Source organism: Nicotiana sylvestris, chromosome 8 (assembly GCF_000393655.2).
Source record: "Nicotiana sylvestris chromosome 8, ASM39365v2, whole genome shotgun sequence".
In the NCBI taxonomy this organism is placed as follows: Eukaryota; Viridiplantae; Streptophyta; class Magnoliopsida; order Solanales; family Solanaceae; genus Nicotiana; species Nicotiana sylvestris.
This window is the reverse complement of record NC_091064.1, coordinates 161,499,548-161,521,610: the sequence shown is the minus strand read 5'-3', so window position 1 is coordinate 161,521,610 and position 22,063 is coordinate 161,499,548. Positions and strand designations below refer to the sequence as shown.

Sequence of the window (22,063 nt, the reverse complement as noted above, 5' to 3'; positions counted from 1 at the left end):
TTTCATTGACTAAATCATTTATGTTTGCATTCGTTATTAGTTCATTTGAATTTATATTGTGAAAGATCTAGCTATTTAGTCGCGAGTTCTAACTCATATATATGTAAACACAACTTTGTTATTGGATTGGATAGGCAATGCTAATGGTAACACAAAGATCTTTTTTCCGTTTAATCATGATTGACTCATAGTAAATCATTTTTACCTATAGTACATCAAAGATTCCTTAATATTGAATGACATTTGTGATTGACACGTAATATAAGCAATGAAGGAGAAGATTGAGGAATTTAATAAACTTCAATATGATGGAAACTCCAACGTGTTAGACGGATTAAAAAAATATGGAAATGGAACAATTAGTGACCCACTTGACCTAAAGTGCTATTAATGTCATGTCTGACTTGCATTTTAAAATAGTACCCTTGTATTTATGCAAACCATTTCCTCCCTTTTCATTTCCCTCCATCCTTTCATGCCTCCATTGATTCCCACAAATATTAAGCCAAAAATCATGAAATTTCTTAATTGTGGCCGACAAAATAAGGGTTTCGCCGCAAACGACCACAATAATAAGTTAAAAATAAAAAATTACTTCAACTCATTATTGAACATTTAATTTAATCAACGGAGTATAAATTCCCCAAAATCATGATTAGGTAAGTGGTCCCACGCTGCACTCACGTGTCACTTTGGCAACTTGTTTGATTTGCTATTACTGTTTTGATGATTATATCCTTACGTGTAATCGGTCTTTTTTATTAAGATTAAGACTGCGATTGAGATTCTTGATTTTTTCCAAGGCATTAGACAAAAGTCAAGAAAATAACAGATTATGTTCCTTAGTGAAACGAAAGTGGTCAAAGAATCAAAGTGATGCCACACTACAAAGAGCTAAGCCGCTAATGGGGGTAGGATTGTCCAATTTCTCATCCTTCTAATTACCTTACACATTGTTAAAATTTATTGATAATACAAATTTTCTTTACCATTAATATATATATATATATGTGTGTGTGTTGTATAAAATGAATTATTCTGTGAGTTTTTCCAATGAACCACTCGCTCCCTTCAAATTTAAACAACCATATTTTTTTTACTTAATCTGTTCAAAAAAGAATGATTCTTTAACTACAGTCTATTGTTGTAGGCTAGTGTTTAAATTTGAAAAAAAATCTAAATTAAACTTCCTTTTCTATTCTTAATAACAATTTTTATAATCACATAAATATTATGACATATTTAAAATCATAAATTTCAAAAGTCTTAAATTATACTAATGTTATGACATATTATTTCAGACCAGCTTGTAAAGGCTAAAGCATCAATTATTTTGGATTAGAGGGAGTAATAAATTTGAAAAGTGTATCATTTCTTTCTTAAATTTTATGCCTAAAGGTACACACAAAAGGCAATGGGCGGAGTAATTGGAAGGAGGATCAATATTTTTGAGTTTTCAACGCCTTTGTCCTCATCCAAATACTAATTACAACTTATAATGGCAGTAATTTGCTGTCAGTTTAAGAGCATTTCCTAATTAATTATGTGACACAGCAAAGAGCTAAAAGCTAATGGCTTTATGAGACGATGCTGTTGTTGAAGAGGAAGGAAATAAGCATCTTCCCCTTTGTTGTTCATTTGACCTTAGTGATTATTACCCCATTATTAAACAATGGGCTGAAATTTGACACTTTTTAGTGCGGAAAGTGTTGGAGGCTAGCCACTGGACAATATAAATGACATAATAGTATGGCCCATTGAATTATCACAAATGAGTTAAATTCACCAATTATTGTGATTTAATTTAGAGTTATTAAAAGATAAATACTATAACTTCGTTTTGCTTGGACAAGGGAACAATTTTGTGTTTCTGTAATATTGTAATGCCATGGAAGCTAAATGAATGTCCTTTAGTCTTGATTAATATGCTAATTTTGAATTGAAACGGCAAAACTATACTCTTTAGTCTTGATAATTAGTAAGGACATTGCACTTTCTCATCCCTTCTAAACTTACCCATCACCAACTTATATGGGAAAAGGTCCAAATTTACCCCTTTACTTTCGAATATTATCTACATTTAACCTCCGTTATACTATTTGACCAAATTTACCCCTACCGTTATACTAGTCAACCAAATTTACTCTTTACTATCAACAAACTTTTAAAAATCACCCCTCAGTCCGTCAGGTGATCAAAATCTCCCAAATTATTTTAATTATGTCATTTGTTCTTCTTCTGGATTCACTATTTTCGAAATAATTGGCATTTGTCTGCTTTCTTAATTGGAAAAAAATAAGAGAAAGAAATATTAAAATAATACAATGGTTAGTAAACAAAGTATAGTAAATTGAAGAATCCAAATTAGGTAGCTTGTCTAAATTCCAAAAGTATTTACAATACCCCAACTTTAATAAATTCGTTGTACCAAAGGTATGGAGACTTTGCAAGTATTAGTGATAGAAGTTAAAGTTCCTTGGAGACTTTATATTGTCGACTTCAACTTTGCTTTAATCAAATGCCTACGCATTGTGCACTCTTAAGTTAGTCGACCAAACTCTATACTAACAAAATATATTCGAATATATATTTATATGCATGATGAGCAGTTGCATATAATAAATAGACTCACTGAATTCTATGGTGTGTATATGATTGAAAAATAAATAAAATTTTAAACCAATTTCAAACTCCATTATCCCAAGAAGATACGTGGGTGCAAGGTAATTTAAAATATCCATGAATAATTTGTATAGTCTAGTACATTTAGCATTCACATCAATAGTAATTTCTAAAAATAGTGGAGCAAGAAGAACAACAAGTGATTTAAATAAAAAAAAATGGGAGATGTTGGATTACCTAACAGATCAAGGGCTAATTTTTAAAAGTTTACTAATGGTAGGGATAATTTTGGCCGGATAGTATAACGGTAAGGATAAATTTGGGTGAATAGTATAACATAAAGGAGGTTAAATGTAAAAAATAGCGAAAAGTAGAGGGATATATTTGGCCCTTTTCCAACTTATACTGGGCTAAGACATAAGTTTTAAGGTAGAAAGTTTAGTCTTTAAGTCTCTTGACGTACTGACATATTATGCTATCAAAATAGATAACGAAATTTTATGATCATGCATATTGCTAATCTTGGAGAAGCTGGGAGCTCTTATATATTCAGATTATATGCTTATGTTCCTAACGATGAGGATGTTCTACCTTTGTTTACAGACAGAGAAAAAAAAATCTATACTTGGAAGAAAGGGAAAGGCAAGAAGAGAGACCCATGTCCATATGGAGTTATGGAGTCACTTTGTTGCTGATACTATGCATATATATATAGGCTTTAAAAAAAATTCATTACATCAATGGAAGGAGAAGGAACTATGTGTAAGGTTGAAAATATATGTACTGGATCGGAGGTAATTAAGGTTGTTGTTCCCCCTCCATTCTATCCTCTATTTTTATTTATAAATATGTCAAAACTCCCTGCCACAATGCGAGATAAAAACCTAGGCGAGTGGATTAATTAAAAAAAAAAAGGGAGAAGAGAAAAATTATGTTGAACCCTACACTTCACACTATGAAAATAGGTTTGAGAACATTTTAATACATAAATGAAGATGGAAATTAAAGAGGAAAAGAAAAATATGACTCAAGAGGTATAGGGTCGTTATTAGTCGTATCTAGACATTGCACTCAAGACCTGAAAAGAGAAAATTTTGGAGCTTTAATTTGCACGTACAAAGGTCAATTTTTTGAGCTATTGTAGGTATATTTCTCTTATTCAACACGTACAGAGGATTAAAAGCATACTTTCCTTCTTCTGAAATTAGCCTTTTGTAGAGGTTTAGGCCTAATCTTATTTCCCCTCTGTGTTTCTTTCTCTTTTTATTTAACTAATCTTAGGATACGCGCGCAAAGGTACTCTATAGCCATGAATATATAACTTTTAACTATTGCACATCCATATTAACCAATGTGTATGAGTTATTAAAAAAATTATAGAAAGAAAATGCAAGGTCCTAAAAATGATGAATGTTAATCCTATTTAGCTAGTTTAAAAGAAAAAAAATCATGTTCTACATATTTATTATGATTTCTTGCTTTGTCTCCACTTATTGAAGTTATTTAATTGTCATCTTAATTTTTGGATTAATTAACATATGCTTAATATAAATAAGTGAAATAATAAGATCGTATTGATATATCTCTTTATCTCCTCTTAAATTGGATTATTTGAACCTGAAGAACAATTATCAAGTTTTCTTTCAAAAGTTATTTATTAATTTGAAAAATAAATTTACTAATATGATGAAGTTGGAAAATAAGTAAATTGAATTTTTTTTAATCAGTTAATTAAGAGCTTAATTATATAGCTATTTTAGTATCAGAATTTTGCTGCCTTATTTAGTTTTCAAATTGTGGTCGGGCTATTCTATTATAAGTTTGGCCGTTTCCTTATATTAATTATATGCACATCCTCTTAGGAAATATAACACGTAAACATTTATATTTTTAGTATTATAATATTGTATATGGTAAATGTAATTGATTTTGATATCCTAAACATTAGATTTTTTTGTGTAGTCGTTCAAATAAGGAAAACTTTAATAAGTAAAGTTTTAGTTGACTTCAAAATGTTAAATATTAGGGAAATAATTAAATGACTATTTTGTCTAGTGGGAATTTTATTTTAAAAGGGTAAAAAAGATGAACGGTATTTTACTAAGGGCCTTCGTGCTTTTAATATAGTACTAGTCTTATGGTACGCGCTTTGCGCGTGTATCCTATATTCATGAATATATAATTTTAAAGAAAATCTATCTATATTACATATCTATATAATATGTTTCAGTTGTAAATAAAAATTTTAAAAAAGTAATCTTCGTCATATAAGTCCTCGAATGCTTTATTATTATTGCGTTCTCGATTACCTCCGCCGTTGAGTTAATATTTTACAAGAAATAATATATAAAAAATGTGGAGAATTGACATTCTTTAGAATGAATGAACCAAAATTACAACTCATTTAGAATACATTTTATCTTCTACTGTTTTATCCTTATCACTTCAAGTTTACCCTTAACCAATTTGATATATACGATTTTGCTCTATCTCCAGTTTCACTTTTTGCTAATGTTTTGTTATAAAAATAAATTTCTGTACCGTATGAGTTTTATCAATTTGAATAATAATTCTTCATATATGGATAGTTTTAAAAGGAAGGGAATTGAATTTTTTTTTTGCTATTAGTTAATTATATTTTTAATTAAAATTTATTTTTATTCAAATTCTTAGTATTAGCTCATCCAAATTCTTAAATATTTAAATTTAATTATAATTTAATCTAATTAAAACTTATTTTCAAGGGATAAAATATCCATCTAATATTTTACTTTGGATTGTTGTATTTGCATAATCGTAAGTGTTATTGACGCTTATCAACCACGTCTCTCTATCTCTCGTTTAAACTCTGAAATATTTTTTATTATAAGTTCAAGATTTTTTTTTTTTGGTAATTAACTTTTATTATTTATCAAAGAAATATTTACAGCACTTTCTAAAATCTGAATTTGGACATATGGCCCCAAATTCAGCAACTCATCTCATCACCTTTCATTTCTAGTTACATTCCTATGCTATGGATAAAAGTTTAATCTAGTCAATATGCTATACAACTTTGGCTTCATACTACCTCTACAATGTACTTCTTGTATAATCATCCTCGTAACGTCTTTACTGCTCCTCTTCTTCTTCTGAAATATTCTGTAGTTTCTTTCCATCCAAATCTGGTATATAGTTGCTCCTAAAGTAAGCCGATATATCTCTGCTTGTGCTTGTTTTCCTGCTGCATGTGTAACTGCCCAGCTAATTTCCGCCTCCCAGCCTTGTGTTTGTCTATTTATTCCCTGCCACAACAGTAGTTTTTGCCATATACTTGCTGAAAATGTGCATTTAAAAAACAGGTGTTGGTGGCTTTCTTCCTCCAATTCACATAGCGAGCATGTTTGGCAGTTTATGATGCCCCATTTGCTTAATTTGTCTTTTGTGTACAACCTTTTCTGAACTGCCAAATATAGGATGAACAACCATTTTGGACATCCTTGGTTGTTACAAACTAGTCGCCTCCAAGTTACTTTGTCAAATTTACCTCTCAATTTGTTATACATCATTCTTATGGAGAAGTTTTCACCATTCAGTACCTCAAGTCGATTGAGACCAGCTTCATCCTAGTACTTAGTGGCTTGTAATATCTTCCTTGTTATCCAAGCGGCTTGATTAACCTTTGTTTCCCATGGCATCTTCCCTTTCATATAATATTCATGGACCCATAGGATCCATAATCTTTCTTTTTTCTTATAGATGCTCCATAATTGTTTCAAAAGTGCAGCCTTGCTCCATGTTATCATATCCGTTACATTTAATCCACCAGCAGATTTTGGGAGGCAGATTTTCTCCCATGCTACCATAGCTTCCCCCTTCACATCTGGCTCCCCTGTCCAGAGAAATCTTTTGCAAATAGTTTCAATTCTTTGTAACACTATTTTAGGGATTGGAAATACTTGGGCCCAGAATGATTAAACAGTTATTAATACACTTTTGATAACTGTAGTCTCCCTGCATATGACAAAAACTTGGTTGTCCAGCTGGTTATCCTTCCTAGCATTTTGTCTAGTAAAGGTTGGCACTGCCCCACTGTAAGCTTTTTAGTGCTCAAAGGAACTCCAAGGTACCTGAATGGTAGCATTCCCACAGAAAAACCTAGGACATGTTTGATCTCCTTCTGAATCTCTGGTGATACTCCCCCAAAATAGATACAGCTTTTAGTTGGATTTGCAACAGTCCTGAGACCTTTGAGAACTGCTGGAAGTATTCCTTTAACATCCTCACTGATATCACATCACCCCTGCAAAACAAAAGCAAGTCATCTGCAAAGCTCAATTGGACCATTTGCAATCTTTCACACTTTGGGTGAAAGTTGAAATCTGGCTTGTCCTTCAGTTGTTTCAGCAACCTAGTCAAGTACTTCATTGCCAGCACGAACAAACACGGGAACATTGGGTCACCTTGTCTCACTCCTCTCTTGGCTGCAAAAGGAGGTGTAGGACTTTCATTAATGCTAATGGAGTATGAGACTGTTTTTACGCATCCCATAATCCATCCTACAAACTTTTCAGGAAATCCCAATCCTGACAGCATATGTTCCAGAAAAACCCATTCTATAGAATCGTATGCCTTCTGCATGTCTATTTTCACCATACATCTTGGTGAAATCCCTTTCCTGTCGTACCTCTTCACCAGCTCATGACTTAACAGAACATTATCGACCAACATTCTCCCAGGAACAAAGGCTGCCTGACTGTGATCAACTAATACTTCCATCATGGGTTGCAATCTTTTTGTTATCATTCTTGCCACAATTTTATACAAGATAGTACAACACAAAATTGGTCTGTACTCCTTGATTGAGGAAGGATTCTTCACTTTAGGTATTAAAGTTACTGAAGTAGTATTTATAGGTTTGTACATGGTACCTATATCAAAATACTGTTGTCACACCTCCTTTTGCGCGCCCGCCCCGAAGGGTAAATGCGTGAGGGAGTTTTTCCAATTTAAGTGACAATATTCGAAATGGGATTATTTATTTAATTCAGAGTCGCCACTTGGGAAAGGTTTGGCTTTTGGTGCCCCAAGTCACCGGTTTATCTTGAATCCCAATTCGAGGAAAATATTCGACTTTCCAAATGAAGTCTGTGAACCAGAAATTCTAAGTAAGGAATTCTGTTGACCCGAGGGAAGGTGTTAGGCACCCCCGAATCCCGTGGTTCTAGCACGGTCGCTTAAATTGTTGTAATGGCTAAATATCTGATTTTAATACATATTATAATTTATGTGTTTTTATCAACTTTAAACCGCTTTTATTATTATTATTTTTTAATAGAATTGCAACGTCGTGAAAATGCATCTCGAACCACGTCGCAATCAATGCACCCGTGGTTGTTAATACATTCCGACTCCGTTGAGATTTGGATTTGGGTCACATAAATGCACACCCAAATTTAGGAGATTTGGTATCGCAACTATGCCACGGGAACCGTTCCCATAGCCACGATAATTTATTAATCGCGCCTAAAGCAAACTACGAATATACAATTATTTTTTCTAAACTACTTTGAGATTATTGCAAAGCCGAGAGTTATGGAATTATTGTGGTAAAAGTGATATAGTGTAGATTTTTATTCTTTACCCAGTTTGTATTTGAGTCCGGATCATAATCCTTGCTATGACTTATTAAATCTAAAAGCCCAAAATCTCATTCATCTCACTTTAAATTTAAAAGATCCAATGGCTCTAATATACCATAGTTTCTTTAGCGTAAGGCTCCATTTTTTAGTTTTTATTAGATAACTATAATAATTTTGAACTTAAAGCCATATATTGTTTCATGAAACAAGAAATTAAAATAATTGAACACTAGAAACATAACATCAACTAAGGAATAAAATGCTAACATAAAAATTGTTTTTTTTTAAAAAAAAGAACTTCCTTTAAAATAATGACTTATTTACGTTCAAGTCTAACATGGATTTCTCAAATCATATTAATCTAACAACATAGGTGAGAAGCTAATTATTTAGTGACTTGAGAAACTAATTCTAATCAAACACACATAAATCAAAACAGAAACAAAAGAAATAATAATGAAACATTTAAACAGATCTAAATCAAAACTGAAACATTCATCTAATGCAAACAAGAATTTAGAGGAAATGAACCTTTGATATGAATATTCTATCAATAGACTGAGAAGACAACCTTCTTCATGAAATGGATACAGCTCAACAATCGTTACTCTAAAATGAAATAAAGCCAAACAAAATCATACGGACTAGAAGGAGACTCAAACGGAAACCCGGACTAGCGACTTCGACCGGCGACGAAAATCCAAACGCATCTGTTCCGATTTCTTTTAGCCGATTTCAGCAGATCTTTTGGCTCATTTTGGGTGGTGTTAGGGGTGGATTTTATGGCTATTTGCAACAGGTTTTTGCTGCTATTTTAGAGGTCGTTTTGACTAAAAAACGGAGCTATTTTCAAGCTTGTTTTGATGTGTTTTTGAACGGATTTTTGATTGCTGAATTACTGGAGCTTCAAGGCTGGTCTTGATGGTGAAAAGGTCATTGTTTTCTGGTTTGAGAAGAAAGAAAGAAGGAGATCCGTTGGGGAGGGGGTGTTCTGCCCGTGTATACCCATGGTATATCGAGTGTATATTGAAGGTATACTCTGTCCGCATTTTTGGGAGGGTGAGTGTATTTGGAGAAAAAATGGGTAGAGGAGAGAGTTGGGGAGCTCTCCTTGCTTCCTATGACCGTGTGTGTGTTGAATAAGCTTAAGAAATGAGGAAAAGGGGGAGAGGTAAAAGTTATCTTGTTGTTGGAGTGTAACATGGGTGAGTTGGAAATGGATAAAGTGAGAGGGGACAAGGAAAAATGGGGGACAAAAGAAGGTGGGATGGGAATATGGGAATAGTGGGATGAGGGACCGGTGTGGGGGCGAGGGAAAGTAAAAGTGAGGTATTGACGAGATAAGTGGGAAAAGTGGGAATAAATTCAAATAGGGTCAAAAATTAGGTGTCAACAGCTGCCCCTCTTTGCTCGGAAATACGAAGAGTTTTCGGGCAAAGATAAAGTGAACCATGTGACTAATTTTTGACCATATCGTTATTCAAAAGAGGAAGAAAAATAAAGGAAAGGTGCAACCGAGTCCTGGTTTTGGACGGCTTACATATCCCGGGTTATAAGGGAATCAGGTCAGGTGTAGTTCAGAAGTGAATGGGGCGATGGAGTGCCGAGGTTGAGATCCGCGTGAGGTTCCGTCGAAGTTCCGGTCCGATGTCCTGTTTATTATATAAAATCAAAATTAAAAAGACTAATTAAGCCTATCAGCTACGAGTTACAAGATTCTTATCTATAAATCTCTTGAAGCTTGATCTTGAGTCTTGGCTAGGTCTTGCTGCAAACTCCGATCTGGATCTTGATGCTTGTTAGCTGTAGGTGTTGATTCTTTCCTCAGCTTGGATCAAGGCGGGACATGCGAAAACTTGTAACTTCAAACGTATCTTGAGTAAACCGCATCTTTCTCCACTTCAATATTATGAATTCACTTCTTTTTTTTGTTCTTTTCTTCTTTTCTTTATTCTGGACTGAGATTCATTCCATCAGTCATGTTGTACCTTGTGTTTCGAGGGCAACCTGTTCAAACATCAAAACAAACAAACAAACAAACAAACGAAATTTTTTGCCCCAGTTTTCACTAGGAAAATTTCGTGAGTTAATTGCCATAAAAATCTACAGAATTGATGAGGGGATTGGAAACCTCAAGCCTAAAAGGCGCAACTCAGGGATTGGGGCTCTAATGTGTGCAAAAGGAAAAATGCTCAAATCAGGGATTGGAGCCCTAATATTGGCTAAAAAATGAAAACCGCTCGACTCTGGGATTGGAGCCCTAATGTCGGCTAAAGAAAACTTGCTCAACTTAGGGATTGGAGCCCTAATGTCGGCTAAAAGAAAATCGCTCAACTCAGGGATTGGAGCCCTAATGTTGGCTAAAGGAAACTTGCTCAACTCAGGGATTGGAGCCTTAATGTCGGCTAAAGGAGACTCGCTCAACTCAGGGATTGAAGCCCTAATGTCGGCTAAAGAAAAATTGCTCAACTCAGGGATTAGAGCTCTAATGTCGGCTAAAAGAAAATTGTTCAACTCAGGGATTGGAGCCCTAATATCGGCTAAATGAAAATTGCTCAACTCAGGGATTAGAGCCCTAATGTCGGCTAAAGGAAACTCGCTCAACTTAGGGATTGGAGCCCTAAATTGGGAGGATTGCCAGGTTATGCCGGAAAACTGACCGGGTTATGCCGGGAGAAAAGGAAAAAGGGCTCTTGGGTTATGCCAGGGAGGTTCACGGGTTATGCCGTGAAGAAAAGAGGTCCTCAGGTTATGCCGGGGAGGAAAGAAAAAGGGGCCTTGGGTTATGCCAGGGAGGTCCACGGGTTATGCCGAAAAAGGGAAAGAGTCCTCGGGTTATGCCGGAAAAGGGAAAGAGTCCTCGGGTTATGCCGGGAAGTCATCGGGTTGTGCCGAAAAAGGGAAAGAGTCCTCGGGTTATGCCGAAAAAGGGAAAGAGTCCTCGGGTTATACCGGGAAAGTCATCGGGTTATGCCGGAAAGGGAAAGAGTCCTCGGGTTATGCCGGGGAAGTCATCGGATTATGCCGAAAAAGGGAAAGAGTCCTCGGGTTATGCCGGGGAGTCATCGGGTTATGCCGGAAAAGGGAAAGAGTCTTAGGGTTATGCCGGGAGTCATCGGGTTATGCCGGAAAAAGGGAAAGAGTCTTCGGGTTATGCCGGGAAAGTCATCGGGTTATGCTGGAAAAGGTCCACGGGTTATGCCGGGGAGATCATCGGGTTATGCCGGGGAGATCATCGGGTTATGCCGGAAAAGGTCCACGGTTTATGCCTGAAAAAATCATCGGGTTATGCCGGAAAAGGTCCTATGCTACCATGATTTGTTTTTCTTTTGGGATTTTCATTTTTATTTCTTGTCTTCTTTCTTTTCTTTGGTTTTCCTTTTATATTTCCTTTTATTTATCAAAATGCATGAAAGAATTCTGGGGAAACTTCCTTTTTGGTCGTTTTCCTGCTGCAAAGTTGTTTCAACGCTCGCGCATTTCATTTCTTTTTGGACTACACCTGCTTCTTGCACGGTTGCTTTGAGTAAGACCTGTTTTCAACAAAGAACAATTTATTAGTTGAAACGGTGGTTGGTTTTGTGGCCTTGATCATCTCCATCGCTTGATCCCGTCCCCATTTCCATTGAGAACTGTGCTGTTTGTTGGCCTTGAGGGTGAATCTCTTTCACACTGACCGGGTTCAGCCTTAGGATTACATGATGACTCGCCCGTGTGGGCTCTGTCCTTTTGCTTTATTCTGCCCTTAGGAACTTTGCCTTTGACTTTCTTCCTTTCGAACGTCTTTACTTTGGAAGGAATCAACCACCATGGTCAGTCGAGATTGGACTGACACACCACTGAGGCTGGGTATTTTCTTTGACTCTTGCAAGGTGGGGCCATGTGAAATCGGTCCTGCCACCTTTTCTTTGTAATTGTTACGGAATCAGAATTAAACCGAAAGGGACTCAAAGAAAACTATGCAAAAGGCAAGCATATGAGTTTAAAGAGAAGCGTCCCTTTCGGGGGAAAAGAAGGACTTATCTGGGGTGCATGCTGGCTTCAAACTGACATGACATGTTTCTTGGACTGGATGCCCGACCCGCACCAAACTCCAGCTTCTCATGAACCTATTGATCCGTGTTTCCAAACCAGAGAACCTTGCCAGGACTTTTAGTGATGAAGTATCCTCTTTTCGACCAACAACGCCCTTTGCGGGTTTTCGCTAATCGACCTCTCTCATTTCTCTTCTTACTGTCGCCCGATAGTGCTCTTTACGAGTTTTCACCAAGCGGACTCTCTCATTTTTGATTTCTCTACTCCCGTCGCCTCATGGTGCCCGAAGGTTTTCACCGATAAGACTCCCTCATTTTATTTCTCTCAATTTGACTTGTATCAGATTCCAACAATGACGTTTTCCACTTTCCTGTCTTTGCCAATTGATCAGACGGACTTGGACAAGGTCTTTGGGGTAAAATGATTTTGGGCGGAACTACAACTTTGGAACCTTTTCGGCGGTCTCATGGCCGAACCATTATATCATCTGCTCTAGTTTCAATCTTTGGAGGAATTGTGATTTTTCTTTTGGTGTGACTGAACCTCAGAGAGAGGCTGCCTACGTATCCTTTCGGAATCAAGTCAAACGTAGTTCAGGCAATAATTTTTGTTTTGTTTTTGTTTCCGTTTTGTTTTTCTTTTCTTTTCCTTTCTTCTCCTTTCCTTTTTCTTTTCTTTTTTCTTTTCTTTTTCTTTTTCTTTTCCTTTCTTTTTTCTTTTTCTTTTCTTTTTCTTTTTGTACTTCCGGATTCCAAAGAGGGTAATCAAAGAAAGGTAATCGGCTCAAAGGGTTTGCGAAGGATTGATGGTGTTTGGATAGCGGGAATGAAAGCCTTCGTCATCTCAACTGTGCAAAGACATCGCCAGAGCGATTTAGACATAATACTGCATCTGCATTCATAGCTGTGTCGGGGTCATTTCTTTCGATGTCACCCAGATACAATGCTCCTCTTGGCAATATTTTCCAATGATGTATGGACCCTTCCGATTAGGAGCAAACTTTCCTTTTGCTTCATGGTGATGAGGAAGAATACGCCTTAACACCAGTTGCCCTACTCCAAAATTTATAGGCGCGGACCATTCTTTGTTGGTACAATTGCCCGTGACAAACTGCAGTCATCCGTTTCAGTTAAGGTCAACGTTCCATACGAGTCTAGACCCACTTACTGTCCTCAAACTCTGCTTCAGTGACGGACATTTCCCAAACCATGAACCAATTTTCTTCAGTTGTTCCTATTCTTTTCTTTTAATTTTCTTAACTTCTCTATATTTCAATTTTTGATTCATTATTTCGAAGTCTGACAGAGTTCTTGGGATCTGGGCATGAAGTCCGCAAGCATGTCATGTTATTTAAAGCTGCATTATTAGAATTGAAGAGAACTAAAAAGAAAACATAGCAAAACTCTGAAAAATAAAGAAAGTGAACGATGAAATATGATTTCATTTCTTGGAATTGGGAAAATAACAGGGTTGACATTCAGGAAATTAAAAACAGGAAACTAAAGAAAACATCTGAGTTACATCCTGGGATAGCTCGCGATGCAGAAAAAGTGGCAGGACAGGTCTACTAGGACTCCCGCCCGATCAGGAATGGCGTAGCCTTCCAGTTTTGAAGCTTGGCGCTTGGTCCCATGTATGATACCTCAGCGGTGCTAGTGCCCTCTCCTGGCTGGACCATGTGTGTTTCGCATAGCATTTTCCTCATTACCTCACATATTCCCTCACTCTCTTCAGCCGTGAACACCTCATCATCTTCCTCTTTACTGTACTTTGGCTTCTGTGGTATGCGTCCAATAACCACTAGCTCATTCAGCCGAGGTGGTTTGATCGTCCCCTATACCACATAGGCCTGATTGGATACATCAATTTTCTTTTTCGGTTCAGTCTCGGTGATTTTACTCTTCTTTTCCCCTTTCTCTTGCTTCGGGGTTGCCTTGGGCTTCCTTTCTACATTAGCAATAGCAATTATGGCCTTAAGCGCCGGATCAAATTCTTTGTCTTCATAAATCATCCCGATTATCGGCCCGTTGTTGTGAGCGGGCAGCGGATTATTGGTCACATTTGGGACATCATTATCTTTCAACACAATTTTCCCTTGCTCTAACAAGTTCTCTACCGCTTGTTTCAATGTCCAACAGTTGTTTGTATCGTGCCCTTCTACCCCTGAATGGTATGCACACCTGACACCCTGCTGATATGATGGTGATTCCGGGTTTTGCCCGTTTGGGGGTATGGGCTGCAGTAAATTCATCTGGACAAGCTTAGGGAACAGGGTGGAGTAGGGTTTACCGATTGGTGTATAGTTGGGTCTCCTGGGTGGTTCCCGAGGACGGAAGTTATTCTGGGAAGGTCGAGGATTATAGTGGTTTTGGTGAGTAGGCTGGTTTCTTTGGAATGGAGGTTGATTTCTGTTAGCCTGTGGTTGCGGTCGGCTGAAAGGTTGAGCATTCATAACCGCATAAAGTGGTGGAGCATAGACCATATCAGAATGAGGATAGTAGTGTTGAGGGGTTATTTCAGAGAACACAGGTCTAGGGGCCTGGTATCTTCTTCCCCCTGATGCTGCCATGGTTGTTTCTTCTCTTGTCCTATTATTTGTCATTCCTCCATACCCGCCTTGGATGGCTTGAGAGGTTGCTCTGATGGCTGCCTGACTCAAAATCCTACCTGTTTTCAAACTGTGTTCTACCATGTCACCAATTTTGATGGCCTCTACAAAAGGTTTTCCCATGGCCGACATCATATTCTGAAAGTAATCGGGCTCTTGGGCTTGCAGGAAGACAGTGACCATTTCTATCTCATCCATTAGAGGTTTCACTCTTGAAGCTTGTTCGCGCCACTTAATTGCATACTCTCTGAAATTTTCTGAGGGTTTCTTCTTTAGATTTGTCAGAGAGTTCCTATCCGGCGCAATGTCTATGTTGTATTGAAACTGCCGAACAAAGTCTTGGGCAAGATCATCCCAGATATGCCAACATGAGATGTCTTGATCCATATACCACTCTGAGGCGATGCCGATTAGGCTCTCCCCAAAATATGCCATCAACAATTCTTCTTTGCCACCGACCCCCCGTAACTGATTGCAATACTTCTTCAGATGAGCAATGGGGTCGCCGTGCCCGTCATACTTTTCAAACTTTGGTGTTTTGAACCCTGACGGCAAGTGTACATGTGGGAACATACACAGATCTGTATAGGAGACACTCTTTTGCCCGCTCAAACCTTGCATGTTCTTTAAGCTCTGTTCAAGGCTTCTCATTTTCTTGCCCATCTCATAGGGGTTTTGTCTTGTCCTGGTGTAAACTCATATGGTGGTGGATGAGGGTAGGCATATGTGGGGTATTGCGGAAGTTCTGGCTGGTAAGTAGGAGTTTGGTAAGTGAAGGTCGATGGATCAAACACAGGCCTCAAGACTGCGGGCTGTGTTGTAGCTGCAGATGGTGTAGCAGTGAAGATGTTTGGAGCTGACCCAGGTATGAATGTCTGGGGGTGAACCTCAGAAGTGCCTCCCACATAGTGAGCAGATATAGTAGGCTTCCCCAACGGGACATTCGGGTGACTGATTGGAACGTTAGAAGTACTCGTTGACCTTGGGAATAACTCGGGAAATCCAGGGATGGCGCTCGGGGGTTCTTTTCCGTTTGTCCATGCATCCCACATCTCCATCACCCTCAGACGCAAGATTCTATTCTCTTCCGCTGCAGAGGACTCCGAGGTCGGGATCCCTGAGATGGGGCTATCTTCAGATGTAGTAACTGCGGGCAAAGTCATTTCTGTAGACATTTCCAAACTGCCTTTCGATCTGGTGAAGTATTGATGCGATGCCAGTGTACCACAACCAACCATCGTTTCTAAAATTTAAGCTGTTATTTGACAGCAACAAACGGTTAGTTTGAGACAAGTGCTACGGTTGCATGCGTCATCCCGGCTTTTCTTTTGTTTTCCTTGACTTTTTTCTCATTTTCTTTTTCCCTCTATTTTTTCTTATTTTCTGCTTTTCTTTTCTTTTTTCTTTGATTTTCTTCCGCTCTTTTGTTTCTTTTGTTTTTCCTTTATTTGCTTCCCTTTTTTTTTTGCTTTTTTCTAAGGTTACAGTCGAATCCGATGAGGATTGCCTACGTATCGCGACCCCGCACGAATCAGACCAAGCGTAGTTCGTGAAGACTGAGAATGGAGTAAATAAGCTAACTCGTTTTTTTTGTAATTTTTTAAAGAAATGCTTTAAAATAAGAAAGGGAATAGTTTTGATTTTTTTATTTTGATTTTGATTTTTGTTTTGTTTTTGAAAGAAAGATTTAAAAAAAAAATCATTTGCTTTTGATTTGAACTCTGGGAATTTTTAATACAAGGACAATATTTTTTTTTGAATTTTCATTGGTTTTCTGTTTTTCTAAAGAAGAAAGAAAAAATATTTTGGGTTTTGGAAGTTGCCTCTTAATTTACGAAAGAGGGACTTTTAAGAAAACATTTTGAATTTAAAAGTTTTTTATTTTTTATTGTTTTTTATTTACAAAAGTACTTATAAAGAAAAACAAAATATTTTTGGACTTTTCAAAAAATTTTATGGACATTTACAAAAGAAAGACTTCTAAAGAGTATTTTTTTGGGGGGATTTTAGTTTCTGATTTTGATTTTTTTGGATTTTTTGGGAAGAATACTTGAAAATGGAGGAAGCCCGTATTTTGGACCTTGGTTTTTCATTATTTCATTTTTCCGTATGAAAGACTTTTGAAAGAAAGAAACTACCCCCTTTTTTTTGAGTTTCAAGAAAACCTTTTGTTTGCATTTTTCTAAGGAAAGATTTCTAAAGAAGGAACTTAAAAAAAATATTTTTGGATTTTTTTTTAAAATCGGGGTCGGAACTGATGAGGTTTGCCTACGTATCTCACATCCGGTGAGCATCAGACCTGCGTAGTTTGGTCCGATCAGGAATAGAGGAAATAAACTAACCCCCCCCCCCCTTTTTTTGAATAAAACCTTTTAAAAAAAAGGAGAAAATATTTTTGGATTTCGATTTTTTTTTTTTTTGAAAAGTAACGACGACTAAAGAAATATTTTGAATTTTAATTTATTTTCACCTTTTTTGAAATTTCGAAAAATCTTCTAAGGAAATATTTGGACTATTAGTTTGAATTTATGAAAGAGATACTACAAAAGAAAAAAATATATATTTGAATTTTGAATTTTCCCTTTTTTTTAAACAAATATTTTTGGATTTTGAGAGTGATTTAAAGGAATTTTTTTTTTGTATTATATATGTTTTTTTTATAAATCAAACTAAAAGACAAATTTTTTTTTCATTTTTTTTTTCAAGAAAATTTCGGAGGTTTTGACACTACTTGGACATTGGTTTTATTTTTCTAAAAATAAGTAGTTATCTCCCTACGCTGCTATTTTTCTTTTCTTCTTTAAATTTTTTTTGATTACAGAAACCGGTCAGCATGCAGATCTGAAGCAAATAAATGCGCAAAACAAACGGGATGCAACAGGATGATCTTTTCATTTCGGGTTGCTTGTCCTAGACGGACTCAACCCCTGTGTTGAGTCCCCTATGTCAAATGCAACGTGATGCAAATAAGCGTTCCTACTAGGGATCCGGCATGAGGTTTTGTTATACTAGGTTCATTCTGGGTATATGTTCTAGACTGTGTACCCGAGCGGACAACTCGAGTCGAGGAGGGGGCTACGTACCGGGGACCCGCGAGATCGTCCGGCTTTGTAACTTGTCCGGCCTCTTTCTTATTTCAGGTATTGACACTAACAGAATAGGGAGTCTCGACCAGCGAGCTTCTCCCCGGAGGTAAGAAGAGAAGGGTTTCGGCACAGTTTATATACAGTTCAGATAATATCAAAGCGGTAAAAGACAACATTTAGCACGTTATGCCAAAACATGTAATAAAGATCAGATAATAAAGCCAAATATAACAATTATTCTAAGCTCGAATTCTGAACCCTGAACAAACGTTCTGGGTTAAAATCCCCAGCAGAGTCGCCAGAGCTGTCACACCTCCTTTTGCGCGCCCGCCCCGAAGGGTAAATGCGTGAGGGAGTTTTTTCGATTTAAGTGACAATATTCGAAATGAGATTATTTATTTAATTCAGAGTCGCCACTTGGGAAAGGTTTGGCTTTTGGTGTCCCAAGTCACCGGTTTATCTTGAATCCCAATTCGAGAAAAATATTCGACTTTCCAAATGAAGTCTGCGAACCAGAAATTCTAAGTAAGGAATTCTGTTGACCCGAGGGAAGGTGTTAGGCACCTCCGAATCCCGTGGTTCTAGCACGGTCGCTTAAATTGTTGTAATGGCTAAATATCTGATTTTAATACATATTATAATTTATGTGCTTTTATCAACTTTAAACCGCTTTTATTATTATTATTTTTTAATAGAATTGCAACGTCGTGAAAATGCATCTCGAACCACGTCGCAATCAATGCACCCGTGGTTGTTAATACATTCCGACTCCGTTGAGATTTGGATTTGGGTCACATAAATGCACACCCAAATTTAGGAGATTTGGTATCGCAACTATGCCACGGGAACCGTTCCCATAGCCACGATAATTTATTAATCGCGCCTAAAGCAAACTACGAATATACAATTATTTTTTCTAAACTACTTTGAGATTATTGCAAAGCCGAGAGTTATGGAATTATTGTGGTAAAAGTGATATAGTGTAGATTTTTATTCTTTACCCAGTTTGTATTTGAGTCCGGATCATAATCCTTGCTATGACTTATTAAATCTAAAAGCCCAAAATCTCATTCATCTCACTTTAAATTTAAAAGATCCAATGGCTCTAATATACCATAGTTTCTTTAGCGTAAGGCTCCATTTTTTAGTTTTTATTAGATAACTATAATAATTTTGAACTTAAAGCCATATATTGTTTCATGAAACAAGAAATTAAAATAATTGAACACTAGAAACATAACATCAACTAAGGAATAAAATGCTAACATAAAAATTGTTTTTTTTAAAAAAAAAAAGAACTTCCTTTAAAATAATGACTTATTTACGTTCAAGTCTAACATGGATTTCTCAAATCATATTAATCTAACAACATAGGTGAGAAGCTAATTATTTAGTGACTTGAGAAACTAATTCTAATCAAACACACATAAATCAAAACAGAAACAAAAGAAATAATAATGAAACATTTAAACAGATCTAAATCAAAACTGAAACATTCATCTAATGCAAACAAGAATTTAGAGGAAATGAACCTTTGATATGAATATTCTATCAATAGACTGAGAAGACAACCTTCTTCATGAAATGGATACAGCCCAACAATCGTTACTCCAAAACGAAATAAAGCCAAGCAAAACCATACGGACTAGAAGGAGACTCAAACGGAAACCCGGACTAGCGACTTCGACCGACGACGAAACTCCAAACGCATCTGTTCCGATTTCTTTTAGCCGATTTCAGCAGATCTTTTGGCTCATTTTGGGTGGTGTTAGGGGTGGATTTTATGGCTGTTTGCAACAGGTTTTTGCTGCTATTTTAGAGGTCGTTTTGACTAAAAAACGGAACTATTTTCAAGCTTGTTTTGATGTGTTTTGAACGGATTTTTGATGGCTGAATTACTGGAGCTTCCAGGCTGGTCTTGATGGTGAAAAGGTCATTGTTTTCTGGTTTGAGAAGAAAGAAAGAAGGAGATCCGTTGGGGAGGGGGTGTTCTGCCCGTGTATACCCATGGTATATCGAGTGTATATCGAAGGTATACTCTGTCTGCGTTTTTGGGAGGGTGAGTGTATTTGGAGAAAAAATGGGTAGAAGAGAGAGTTGAGGAGCTCTCCTTGCTGCCTATGACCGTGTGTGTGTTGAAGAAGCTTAAGAAATGAGGAAAAGGGGGAGAGGTAAAAGTTGTCTTGTTGTTGGAGTGTAACATGGGTGAGTTGGAAATGGATAAAGTGAGAGGGGACAAGGAAAAATGGGGGACAAAAGAAGGTGGGATGGGAATATGGGAATAGTGGGATGAGGGACCGGTGTGGGGGCGAGGGAAAGTGAAAGTGAGGTATTGACGAGATAAGTGGGAAAAGTGGGAATAAATTCAAATAGGGTCAAAAATTAGGTGTCAACAACTGTAATATTGCCTCAGTTACATCATCCCATGTAGTCTTCCATGCCTTCTTAAAGAAGTATGCATTAAAACCATCTCCTCCGGGTGCCTTCATATCATCAATTCCATTGAGTGCTTGTAACACATCCTCCTTATTGAATAGTTGCATAAGCTGTAGTTGTTGGCTTATGTTCAGGATAGGCCCTTGCTGAAGGAATCTTGGGTGTACTGTTGGTAAGCTTTCAGTATCTAATCCCAAAAGCTCCTTGTAAAAGTCTATTATCTCCTTTTGAATTTCCTTAGGGCTATTTGTCACTTCTCCATTCTTTGTTTTAGTCATTCTGATTTGGTTGTGAGTTCTTCTTCCTTTCATACTTGCAAAGAAGAAGGCAGTATTTGAATCCCCCAATCTGATATTCTGAACTCTTGACTTCTTCTTAAATATGCTCTCTTCAACAAGATTCCACTTCTCAAGTAGCATTTTGAGTTCCTTTTCCTTGTCAAACTTCTTTGAATTCACATTATCACCTCTCGTACTACTTTGTAATTATTCTAGTTCAGTTCTGACCTTGTGTAGCATCTCACTGGTCTTTGTTCTTGCATTCAGCTTCTTCATTTCTTTTCTAATTGTCTTCAAATTCTGCCATACTCCAATCATCTTTCCCTTCGTCCTTGCCCAATTGTCATGTACTGTTCTTTCAAAGTCTGGGTGGTCAGCTAAGTAGTTGAAGAACTTGAAAGGTTTTCTCCCACTATCAGCAGGTATCTCTACCTCAACCCTCAAAGGTGAGTGATCTAAAAAATGAGGATCCAGTATTTGAACCTGTAAAGGGGGCATAGTAATCATCCAGTCAGCGTTAACAATTGCTCGATCAATTCTAATATACACATAGTTATTGGTCCATGTATATGTCCTTCCGACCGTTGGCAATTCATTCATCTTGCATTCTTCCATGAACTCTTTGAAGTCCTTAGTTTCATGTGCTTGGACTTCACTTCCATACCTTCTATCCTCAACATCAATTATGGAATTGAAATCTCCCATGATCAGCCATGATCTTGTTATTTGCGCATTCAAATTCCTTAGCTTAATCCACATCTCCCTTCTAGTGTGTACTGTGTGTAACCCATACACAGCTGAAAATTGAAACTCTTTTGTCTTTGTTTTCACTAGTCCATGGATCACTTGATCTGATGTATCCATGACAGTGAACTGAATCTCCTCCGATTTCCACGCTATCCATATTCTATTTCTTGGCCCATGTCCTGCATTAGTGTACCATTTCCAGTTTGGTACAACTTTATTCATAATACTATCCACTTTATTATCTTATACTCTAGTTTCACTAATTGCAATTAAGCTAACTTTATATTTCTTTAATATCTCCTTCATCTCCTTGTGCTTAAACACCTTATTGAAACCCCTCATATTCCAAGTAACTATTGGCATATTTGAGGATGATGGTCATTCTTGTTTCCCCCTGTCTCTCCACATGTCCCTGGACTAGTCTGAATATGTTGCTTTGAGCTTTGTCCCTCAGTTTTCCTCCTTCAACTAGCATCTTGAAACAATTCAACACTGTTATATGGCTACCATTCTGAGGAATCTGTGGAATTTTTGCTGTTGATCGCCCCCTCACTTCTCTCCAATCTCCAGCATCACCATCAACTGCTTACTGTGTCGTTTCCTGTTGAATTGTTTTTTCTGTTTCATTGA

At 37.1% G+C, this 22,063-nt stretch overlaps 2 protein-coding genes across 2 annotated transcripts; both read right to left on the bottom strand.

Moving 5' to 3' along the window:
- Nucleotides 1–14,112: 14,112 nt before the first annotated feature.
- Nucleotides 14,113–15,537, bottom strand: LOC138875925 (uncharacterized). The gene has a single exon (XM_070154804.1). The coding sequence runs from the start codon at nt 15,535–15,537 to the stop codon at nt 14,113–14,115; it is 1,425 nt and encodes a 474-aa protein (XP_070010905.1).
- A 5,356-nt stretch (nt 15,538–20,893) lies between these two features.
- On the bottom strand, nt 20,894–21,655 carry LOC138875924 (uncharacterized). The gene has a single exon (XM_070154803.1). The coding sequence runs from the start codon at nt 21,653–21,655 to the stop codon at nt 20,894–20,896; it is 762 nt and encodes a 253-aa protein (XP_070010904.1).
- Between the last annotated feature and the right edge of the window lie 408 nt (nt 21,656–22,063).